The 11,692-nt window shown below is 47.5% G+C and overlaps 1 protein-coding gene across 9 annotated transcripts in view; it reads right to left on the bottom strand.

Annotated features, from left to right (window-relative positions):
• pico (ras-associated and pleckstrin homology domains-containing protein pico) overlaps positions 1-11,692 on the bottom strand; it is a 173,028-nt gene that overhangs the window by 14,870 nt on the left and 146,466 nt on the right. For 5 of the 9 annotated variants that reach the window (XM_043006182.2, XM_086534271.1, XM_086534268.1 and 2 more), the window contains exon 3: positions 8,570-8,647. The exons of 3 other annotated variants lie outside the window; for them this stretch is intronic. In XM_043006182.2, coding sequence (XP_042862116.2) covers positions 8,570-8,647 — 78 coding nt within the window. The remainder of the gene's footprint in view (positions 1-8,569; positions 8,648-11,692) is intronic. One more of the 9 variants, XM_086534270.1, reaches the window with a different exon arrangement.

Consider the following 11,692-nt stretch of genomic DNA (forward strand, 5'->3'; position numbering starts at 1 on the left):
CTTTTGAAAATGGTGTAGTTATCTCTCTTACAAAGCCGGTAGGATGTGTGTGCGTGTGTGCGTGTGTGTGTGCACGTGCGTGGATGTGTGTGTGTGTGTGTGTGTGTGTGTGTGTGTGTGTGTGTGTGTGTGTGTGTGTGTGTGTGTGTGTGTGTGTGTGTGTGATTGCGTGTGCGTGTGTATGTGTTTGTTTGTTTTCTGTATGTGTGTGTTTGTTTGTTAGTTTGTGTGTGTTTGTATGTTTGTGTGTGTGCATTTCGTATATGTGTATGTGTTTGTGGATGTACGTTTGTAAGTGTGTAAGTGTGTATGTGTGTATGTGTGTGTGTGTGTGTGTGTGTGTGTGTGTGTGTGTGTGTGTGTGTGTGTGTGTGTGTGTGTGTGTGTGTGTGTGTGTGTGTGTGTGTGTGTGTGTGCGCGCGCGCGTGTTTGCGTGTGTGTTTACGTGTGTTCACGCATGAGCGCGCACGCGTGTGTGTACTATATATGATAAAATGAAACCATACATGAATAAAATTGCGCACAAACCCGACGAATCTCGAGCCAAAATAGAACGCGTCCATCTAAAAATACTTAATCTCGTGCACGCACATCTGAGCGGCCATCCACCTGGTCAGCCGGATATCCGGATGCAGCGAGAGGTGGCTGTCGGGACCCGTCACTGTCACGTACCCAGCTGTTGCCCTCCTCCCGCTGCCCTCGCACTCTCCCTTCCCCTTCCTCAGTCCTCCCTAGGCCTCTCCCTCTTCCTATATTCCTCTTTGTTTGTTTGTTTGTTTGTTTACCTGCCCCCCCCCCTTCCTCTCCCTCTCCCTCTCTAACCCTCTCACTTGGGTCCAATGCCCCCTCACGAATACCTATTAGAAAAGAAAAGGCACTCACGTAAGACTCATTTGCAAGGTCGACCGCAGCGTCCGCCGTGAACGCCTCGATTTCGGCCAGCACGGCATCGATGCTCGAAAAGTGGTTGGGCTCTCCTCCCCCCGTGTGGATAGCCATGGCGAAACCCGCGAAGGACGTGCAATAAATTATGCCTTTTCCATCAATGTACTCTTTCATGCACCGCTAAGGAAACAAGCACTGTCATCAATGCTGGAAAGGCTGCACTCCATCACAAGCTAGGATGAGGTACCACTGTGTAATGAACACGAATGCACGCTTTATAAATACAGCCTTCACTTCACGCTCCTTTTTTTCTTCTAATTACGTTGTGTGCGTGCGTGAGTGTACTTCCTCACGTCCTGCCAGCAACTACTCCCGCCCAGCTGGCGTAGCAACAGAGTAAGAGTGAAGTCTCATGTCATCATTTACTGCCGCATCGCGTTTTCTATGCCCTTCCCTTTCCGAAAGGCTCTCTCTCCTTCCCCACACGAGACCCTCCTTGAGACACACTAGTGGCGATGGCAGCCGTAAGGTAACAGCGCTAGGAGGCGACGCAGCCGTGTGACACTCTCCACAGTGACAAGGGTCAAGTCTGGCCAAACACTAAGAGCACCGAAGGCAAAGCGAGGACTGTGACGTGCGCTGGCCAAGGCGCCTACACTCCTGTCATTAAGAGGTGCTTGCCATCTTGCGACCGCGTTGATGAAAAAATAAATATACTTTTCCACGTCGACACAAAGCACAAAAAGTTCACGTGGCAGAGCGAGACGAGTGATCTCGAGCACAGTGTAGAGTGATACTGGTAGTAGGTAGTAGAGTGTAGCCTCGCTGCGTTGTAGTAACCACCGCATCACACTCGTTGCCACATGTCGCCAAGGCATTCTGAGAACCGTGTGTGCTCACGTGCCCCATGGACATACCCTGTCACTAAGTTACTGACCTCGAGCTTTCAAACTTCCATAAACCAATGCACACTATAAATATCAACTTTATAAACAACAAATTAAGCTCTTAGCATGTGTGAAACAGGCAACGCTACCTGACTGACGTCACGACCATTCAGAGGAAAAGCGGTACAGTCAGTCGGGCGTGAGTCAAACCACGGAGGGGGGGGGGGATGTCTTGGCCCTTCCTTCACTGCGTCATTCATTACCTTACTTCCGGCTAGCTTCCCAAATAAAGGTATATCCTCCTTCGAGCGTAGGCCTTGCCACGCGAGTACTACGAAATCGCAGTTTGTACAAATAGCAGAGCATGGCCTAATCAGTCGCCCTGGCGCCACGGAGAGCGGCCTGCGCCTTGAGCTATATACATACATGGTTTAAGGGGATATGGCGCAATGTTTAGTATACTAAATATGTATGAGCACATAAAGCACTCTGTCAGTGTGTCCTTTGCATAATATATATATATATATATATATATATATATATATATATATATACATATATATATATATATATATATATGTGTGTGTGTGTGTGTGTGTGTGTGTGTGTGTGTGTGTGTGTGTGTGTGTGTGTGTGTGCGTGTGTGTGTGTGTGGTGTGTGTGTGAGCGCGCGTGCGTGATATATATATACATATATATATATATATATATATACATGTATACATATATATATATACATATATATACATATAACATGAAAGTATCTTTCAACACCTGTAAATAAGCAGTTCTGCAACATCACACGCGCGCGTTGGCTCTCCCCGACCAACACCTCAAGCAACAGATCCTAGAAGATCCGTAACCCGAGCGGCGCCGCGACGACCGCCGCGGGCCCTGATGACCGTCTTTAATCCGCATGCGGGTTGTGGAGGAAGGGGGGGAGGGGGAGAGGGGGGAGTTGAGGATGTGGAAGTCGGGGAAAGTTAAGGAAAAGAGGGGGTGGGAAGGTAGACGGGGAATAGAAGGGGAAGGAGGTGGGAAGGAAGAAAGGAAAAGAGAAGAGAAGAGAAGGAAGAGAAGTGGAAGGGGACAAGGAGCAAGGAGAGGAAAACGGATGGGAATGTGGAGGGATGAGGGAAGAAAGGAAGAGAAAGAGAAGAGAGGAAAGGAAAGGAATGGAATGGAAGGGAAGCATGGGGGGGGGGGTACCGAGGTGGATGATGAGGCGGAGGTGAGCCTTAACCTCCTCCAGATGACTAATGAGGCGAGGGTGAGGTCCGCCCGGCTTCGGTGGCACCCCGACAAGTGAGCGGTGCCAGGATGTCACTGCCAGTCAGGTCACATGGTGTCAACTGCCGTTCTCCTTCGGTTCCTAACGTCTCGCCTCGCTTACGCTAACCCCACCCTGCCTCTGATGGGCGCATTCCTGCTCTCCGTTCCTCTCTTTCGCGACAAAGTTATAAAGTGAATAAATTTCTCTAATCGGCTCGTCACGCTTGCCTTATGCAGAAGTTCTCGCAACATTTGTGCCCAGGTCGAAGTGTGACTTGGTCAGCACTTCAGTATGAACAATGATCATATCAAATCCACCACCGAAAAGGTTCTCGCATTTAACTATTGCAACAGAAGAAACATATGTACTAAAATAAATATGCAACAAATAATCAAACCATTAAATCTGACACATGCTTCCCGGTCATAGTCGAGAAGTCATCACGTTACCAGTCCGGCATCATCATTCAACAACTCTGTTGAAGACGGCAATGAGACTCCACTCCTCTCACCCCGACACCACGCGCGCACGTGCCCTTTAACCTGTCCTCACTACCTGTTTGCCTTCTCTCCCTCTCCCTATTCCTCTCCCTCTCCCTCTCCCTCTCCGCGTTTTGCATTCGTGTGAAGGGATGAAGCATGTAACAAATTTATACGAAAAGAACAATTACTTTCCGATTCACTCCGTCTACATATAGTTTTATAAACTTAATTTTGTTCGTATCCGTTTAAGGGAAACCAAATGCTTCACACGAGGTTCATAGAATTACGCGTTCGCCATTGGACCAAGCGGCAGATATACTTGACGGCGCCATTCATGACGCATTGTTGTTTCCGTTGTTTCGGTCTCCTAACTCAGTCACTGCCGCAAGGTCATAGTGAAGGAGGGGCTCGTTTTTACTGAGAATGTAGTCCTCAAGGTCGGAGGAAGATTCTAGAGAACTTCTAGAACGTCCATTTCTGTCGCGTGATATTTCCTTATAAATATTTTTCTTCTAGGGGAGTGCTCTTTAGGGGATACTCAAATACGATATTTTCACTTCTCATTGTTTGAAGAAAAAGAACAGTATAATCAGCACAGGCCACATTAAAGGCTGTGGAAACATCGCGCCCCCCGGCATCATCGTCACCTGCATCCCAAACAACGCCCAGTCATCCCACGCAAGCAGCAGCAGCAGCAGCATCACATGCGCACGTTACTGCCATGTCTGTCCAGCTTCACCAAACGCCGCCAGCATGTTAAGCACCGATACCATTCCCAGCAAAGCAGAACCTCACATAACGGGTCTGCAACGTAACAGAAGTTGCAGGAGCGCGGCCAGAGGCAGCAGGTAGGCAGGTACAGCGGAGGCTATGTGAATTATGCAACATTGAGCGAGGCTGCAATCAATGATCCGCAACTGGAAATAGACGAGTTGGTGTGGCTGGAGCCAGGTGTCCACGCTGCTCCGTCGCGCGCTCGGAGAGGGCAACCGCAGAACACTTCTCACAAGCATACCTCATGACACCACACCGCACCATCTCGTCATTCTCGTATCATCTCACAAGGAAACCATGCTGCATCATCTCTCTCTTCTCTCATCACATGGCATGACACCACACCACATCACCTCATCATCATCTTATTATCCTACATGACACTGCATCACCTCACTATTCTCTCACCAAATGACATGACACCTCATTAGACAACACAATACCACACTGAATGAGAAAATCGTCACTCACTCATCGCAACAGCATCACTCCTCACGTCAGGCATCACACTCACTTCATAATGGATCACACCATATCTCGATTCTCTTCCCTTCTCATTCTATTTCACATCCCTTTTTCCTTCTAGTTCTCTCAACTGTCACCTTTTCCGCCCGCTTCTCTTCATCTCTCTCTTTCTCTCTCGATGCTCCCGCTCCCGCTGTTTCTCTCACTCCTTCCCTTTCTTTCCCTCTCCTCTTTTCTGTTTCTTTGTGTCCGCCTGTGTCTATCTCTCCCTTTTCTGCTGATGTATGTCCTTCTCCCTTTCCCGTTGTCTCCCTCTGCATCCCTCAACACGAACTTTATTATAACGTTAATCCCATTTCCGACGCCTATAGCATGCCCTCCCCTCCCCCCTCCCCCCTCCCCCCTCGCCCCTCGCCCCCTTTCCCCTCCCAACCTCACCCCTCATTCTCGCCTTTCGCCTTAATATATGCGACAAGACGTAGGGTTAAGTAGGTCAGAACTGCCTTCAGCGTATAGGATTTCCTGCGGCCACTTCCTTCCGCGGGAAAAGGGGAGGGAGGGAGGGTGGGGGTGAAGGGGGAGGTCCAGTTACGACCTTTTGTTGGATACCCCTTCGCCCCCCCCCCCTACCAGATTCACTGACCATATACTTCCATTAGAATATGGTAAAGATTCACTTTGAGCTCTCTGTCTCTCGCTCTCGCCAGCTCTCCCGCGCTCTCTCTCTGTCTTTCTTTCTCTCTCTCTTTATCACTTTCACTGTCACTGCCCCGTCCCTGTCCATCTTCCTTCTCTTTCTCTCTCCTATTTACAAAATACTGTTATTCGTTCGACGTGAACCTCTTTCTTTCTTCTTATTTCGTCCAATGCATCTCCCGCGTCCGAAACCCTCGCCTAGATAGCCTGTCCATTGGACTTTCCCGTCGTTCGAATCCATTGTTTTTCGCCCAACTGTAATTCAATCATGGATAAAAATACAAGGCGTTTTATATCTTTTTAATATATTTTTTTTCTTCTCTTTCTATTATGGAATTACGTCATTGCGTATTGACACGGATAAGGGCGAGTGTAAATAAGGTTTCGGAAGTTCTCTGTTCTTTATTCTTTCGCAATAATATTGTGTTATGCTTTTGTTCTTGTCATCGGCATTTACTTACCCTGAGTGACTTTCCTTCTCACGCCTTGTTTGTGTTCATTCATTGTCGTTTTCTATTCCTTCTATATTTTCTTATATTATATTCTGTTCTTTCTCGTTACTCTGAATTATTCTATGAAATGTATTATTGTAAGCTATGCGCCCCTGGGCATGATCACTGAATATTTGTTGTTACTGTTACTTACTTCTTAGAATGTTTGTTATTATACTCGTGATAATAATAATAATTATTATTATTTTTTGTTTCCAAAGGATTATTTTATTTCTTTAACCAAGCTTAATTGTGACATTGTTTCCTTATCATCATTTCAAAATCCTAATTTAATTTGCATTATCCTATTATCGACTGAAACACTTTCATTGGATATCTTTGTATCATTTCCCATTACGCACTTCCTACCATTCCTCTTACTGATATAAAGATTTTCAATCTGTAATGTCCCAATCCTATATATTTTTGGCTATGGCTAATGTAATGGTCACTGTCCTTGTATTTCCGAACATCGGCAACATCAAAGTCACTGTTACTGGCCAGTTCATCATCATCATCATAAATCCTTCACCAGTACCATCATTATTATTATCATCATATCATCATCAACCTTCCCTTCTCACTCCTTAAGGCTGACGTATTAAGAGGAAACAACAAGGAGACACAAACATCACAATAAAAAGGACTCGTCTCGTCTCTCTTCCTTTCTCTCACTCTCTCCCTGGGTCTAATTCTCTCTAATTATGGTTCCCTCTCCTTAACCTTAACCTTAATATTTACCTTTCCTTTTCTCTCTCCCTCTCCCTCTCCCTCTCGCTCTACCTCTCCCTCTCGCTTTCCCTCTCCCTCTCGCTTTCCCTCTCCCTCTCGCTCTACCTCTCCCTCTCGCTTTCCCTCTCCCTCTCGCTTTCCCTCTCCCTCTCGCTTTCCCTCTCCCTCTCGCTCTCCCTCTCCCTCTCGCTTTCCCTCTCCCTCTCGCTCTCCCTCTCCCTCTCCCTCTCGCTCTCCCTCTCCCTCTCGCTTTCCCTCTCCCTCTCCCTCTCGCTCTCGCTCTACCTCTCCCTCTCGCTTTCCCTCTCGCTTTCCCTCTCTCTCTCCCTCTCCCTCTCGCTTTCCCTCTCCCTCTCGCTCTCGCTCTCCCTCTCCTTTCCCCCTTCCCTCCCTTCCCTCTCCTCCTCCCTCTCCTCTCGCTCTTCTCGCTTCCTCTCCTCTCGCTTTCCCCTTCTCCCTCTCCTTCCCTCGCTCTCCTCCCTCTCTCGCCTCCTCTCTCTCCCATCCTCCTCCTTCCTCACGGACTCTGATGTGTGAAAGCTGCCTACTTCTCGACGTGTCCTTTTGTTCACTCGTATTCTACGGATGAGTTCTCTTATTCTTGATATTCTTATTCCTATTTGTTTATTTGTTGTTGTTTTCGTAACGTAATTTTCCTGTTGGTTCTTGTTACTTTGTTCTATATTTTCTTCTTTTTTTCTCTTTTATCTCCATATCCCCTCCCTCCTTCCAACTTCTACATTATTCTTCCCTCTCCCGTCCTCTTCCCTCCTCTTTCCCTTCCTTCTTCCTCTTTTTCCCCTTTCTTCCTTCTTTCCTCTTCCTCCTTTCTTCCCTTAACCTCCTAGTTCCTCCTTTCCTTCTTCCTTCCAACCCCTTCTTCCCCATTTTTTCCTCCCTCCTTATTCCTCCCTTATCCTCCTTCCCCCTATCCTTCTCGTTCCTCCTTTCCTCCCCCATCCCTTCTCAATTGCACATGCAACTTGCACAGGGAATACCTGAAACTGTCAGCTTATTCTCCCGCACTAATGAGTCTTGTCACTCGTCTTGAAGGGGTGGGGTAGGGGTGAGGTGGGGGAGGGGCTGGGGATAATGCAATTACCTCCCTCTAGGAAAAGCTGCCATTTGATTAATTAGTAACATTAAATCCCGGATTTGGAATGGCGAGGCCAAGGGCGCTCGGCTCAAAATCAATGACCTCAAACCTCCATTCTCTCGGCAAACATCTTGCGGCCTTAAGGACAGATCCTTCCCGAAGGAGGGAGGGAGGGAGGGAGGGAGGGAAGGAGGGGGAAAGATGATACATGGACGATTAGTGTCACCACACACAAAGGAGGCTCCAAATTATTTAATTATCGAGGAAACATTTTGCCTCATCGACAATACACGGGAGTTCACATTTTCATCTCTGCAATTCAACCCATAGCGACATGGTACCCGGAGTAAGAATCAAACCTCAGATGAAAGACTGAAATCTTAACGAGGGAGGAGCGAGACCTTCTACTGCAACGTATGATTCAGAAACTTGTGCGCGATGAGCACGGTTGTATGGATGGCCGCATGCTAAGGTATTAGAAGCTTACACACTGTCACACCCATACACCATACACACGCGTGCGCGCACGCACAAGCACACGTACATGCACACACATACATACATACATACACACACACACACACACACACACACACACATACATACGCGCGCGCACGCACAAATATAAACACACACAAACACAGACAATCACACACACACAGACACACAGAACAAAAATAATAATAGTAAAAATGCTAATAAAACAGACAAGCATCAACACACACGCCACAGCCGCCCTCCACGCACACGCTTTCCGCACTCCATGACGAGAGAAGCGATCACTCTACCAGCACAAGAGTGAAGCTGTCTGGGAGCTCCGTGAAACAGCTCCACGGGAGGGAAGTTACCTCAGTCTCGGAACGTACCTGCAACAACAAAGAAACAAATATTAGCCTTCATCATAACATAAAAGTCGAGTTGATTGATTCATTACAATAAAACAAATTGTAAAAAGTAGATGCTAAAAAATACAAAGATAAAATGAATAAAGATGAGAGCAAATGAAATGCAGAAACGAAGAGAGAGCGGCCGAAGGGATGGTAGTCGGGCTGGGGGTTGGAGTGGGCTGGGTAAGGGATGGATGGAAATGGGCGTGGCTGAAAAGGGGAAGGGGTGGGGGAAGTGTAGGCGTGGTCGAAGAGGAATGGGCGTGTCAAATGGGTTAAAAAAGTAGGGCCAACACCTCATTTTTTAACATGGAAGGATCAATAACACAGGATTTCCCCGTGACCCTCAAAGCGGCCATTTGCTGCGCCCGGATCCCATGCATATCAATATTAATAATCCAGGCGAGCGGTGACTCGTAAGAACTTGCAACAGCTCAACGATGATTTAGCAATAACTCGAAATAACTCAAAATGAATCAGCAAGGACTCAGCACCTTCAGGTAAAAAAAAAAACGAACAAAGAAACACCCGAAAAATCGACACGCTTCTCCTAGGTCGGGGCGAGGGATAAGCCCAGGTCCCGAAGGACATTCAGGATATCGGTTTGACCTAAATCCTTACGGACGAAGCTGAATTAGTCGAACGTGATGGTGGGGGTTGCGACTAATGATTAATAGTGATGGTTTTGGGACTCATGAAGGTGATGATAAAAGTCATGAAGAGGATAAAAAACAACAATAACAAAAGTAATAATGATAATAACAATGGTAATGATAATAATAATAACACTCCCTCCTGTCTCGGGTAGCAAGAAGAGCAAGGAAGAGTGTGTGTGTGTGTTTGTGTTGTGATAACAAGGTCAATGATAGTGGCAATGATGATAATAATGATAATAATAATAATGACGATCATGAAAGTAATAGTACTACTTCTACTAATCATAATTATCCTAAAAAATAAAGCTTAATGCCTACCCACTACACCACCGACTCTAGAATCAGACAATCAAACATTCCTCATCGTTAATATTCATATAGTTCGCAATCCAATCCAGCGAACGGAGAATGCATGAATTAACGGCCAAGAGGAATATAAACCACAAAGCTCTCTCTCTCTCTCTCTCTCTCTCTCTCTCTCTCTCTCTCTCTCTCTCTCTCTCTCTCTCTCTCTCTCTCTCTCTCTCTCTCTCTCTCTCTCTCTCTCTCTCTCTCTCTCTCTCTCTCTCTCTCTCTCTCTCTGTCTCTGTCTCTCTCTCTCTCCTTCTCTCTTTCTCTCTCTCTCTCCTTCTCTCTTTCTCTCTCTCTCTCTCTCTCTCTCTCTCTCTCTCTCTCTCTCTCTCTCTCTCTCTGTCCTCTTCTCTCTGTCTCTGTCTCTTCTCTCTCTTCTCTCTCTTCTCTCTCTCTCTCTCTCTCTCTCTCTCTTCTCTTTTCTCTCCTCTCTTCTCTCTCTCTCTCTCTCTCTCTCTCTCTCTCTCTCTCTCTCTCTCTCTCTCCTCTCTCTCCTCTCTTTCTCTCTCTCTCTCTCTCTTCTCTCCTCTCTCCTTCTCTTCCTCTCTCTCTCTCTTCTCTCTCTCTTCTTCCCCCCCTCTCTCTCTCTCTCTCTCTCTCTCTCTCTCTCTCTCTCTCTCTCCCTTCTCTCTCTCTCTCTCTCTCTCTCTCTCTCTCTCTCTCTCTCTCCCCCTTCTCTCTCTCTCTCTCTCTCTCTCCCCCTCTCTCTCTCTCTCTCTCTCTCCTCTCTCTCTCTCTCTCTCTCTCTCTCTCTCTCTCTCTCTCTCTCTCTCTCTCTCTCTCTCTCTCTCCTCTCTCTCTCTCCTCTCTCTCTCCCTCTCTCCCCTCTCTCTCTCTCTCTCCCTCCCTCTCCCTCCCCCTCCCCTCTCCCTCTCTCTCTCTCTCTCTCTCTCTCTCTCTCTCTCTCTCTCTCTCCCCCCCCTCTCTCTCTCTCTCTCTCTCTCTCTCTCTCTCTCTCTCTCTCCCTTCCACACTCAAGCAGAAGAGCGGTTGATCACTTCCAAATGAACTGCTGTTGATTACCTAAAGCCAGCTTGAAAATCCAACTCTCTGATGCATGGGAGCGATGGAGGGAGGGAGGAAGGGAGGGGGGCAGTGAAGGTTAGAGGGTGGTAAGGGAGGGGGAGGGGGAGGGAAGGAGGGAAGGGTAGGGAATAAATGAATGAATGTGAAATGCGTGCTTTGTATGTGCGCTTCTTTCATATGCACGGACAAGTACGTATATTGGATCTATGTTCATCTCTTTAAAAAAATCTTGATAACAACTGCAGGACGCGCACGTCTCCCCTCCCCCCTCAAACACACACCCTATCAATTCCTTTCAAGAGGAAGGCGCTAATGTCGTCAACATTCTCAGCTTTAGCCTGAAGATTTCAATAGACAACAATCCTTTCGACATGAGTCAGTATCGCCCATTCTTCCTGCCATTCGCTTACTCTTCGACTGTCTTTCAACCTTTTCCCTCTGTGTCCTTCCCTCTTCCTCCGCCCTCTTGGTTTCCTTCTTGCATCTCACCAACATAGCCTTCCCTCCTGCTCCTTCTCCCTCGCATCACCCCTCCTCTCCATAATCACTCCATTCTATAGCTGTCCTTCCATTATGAACGCTTCCTTCTCCTTCCTTCCTACATTTTATCTATCTATTTGTCTACCTTCCTGCCTTTTTTCTAGCTTTATCTCCATGTCTCCCTCACCTCATCGACTCCGTTCTCCCAACTCCCCTTCCTTCCTTTCCTTTCTTTCCGTCTCCCCTCTCTCTTCCCCTCCTCCCCCTCTCCCTCCGCCCCTACCTTTCGTCACGGCATAATCAACCCCGACGGCTGACTCAGCGCCCGTGCCATCATCAACGCTAGTTAATAGGAGCGAACGGCGCTATTACTCACGGCCTGACTTTATCTCTGCGAACTGCTTCCTGGCTTGTGCAAATAATAGCAAGAGACGAAGGTGGTAGGGGCAGAGGGGCCCCTCGCCTTGTTTTGTCTTATCTCGCGTTGCACTGTCGTCGCCGCCGCATATTT

Source organism: Penaeus japonicus, unplaced genomic scaffold (assembly GCF_977035675.1).
Source record: "Penaeus japonicus unplaced genomic scaffold, GWHDUDI00000001_assembly GWHDUDI00000041, whole genome shotgun sequence".
In the NCBI taxonomy this organism is placed as follows: domain Eukaryota; kingdom Metazoa; phylum Arthropoda; class Malacostraca; order Decapoda; family Penaeidae; genus Penaeus; species Penaeus japonicus.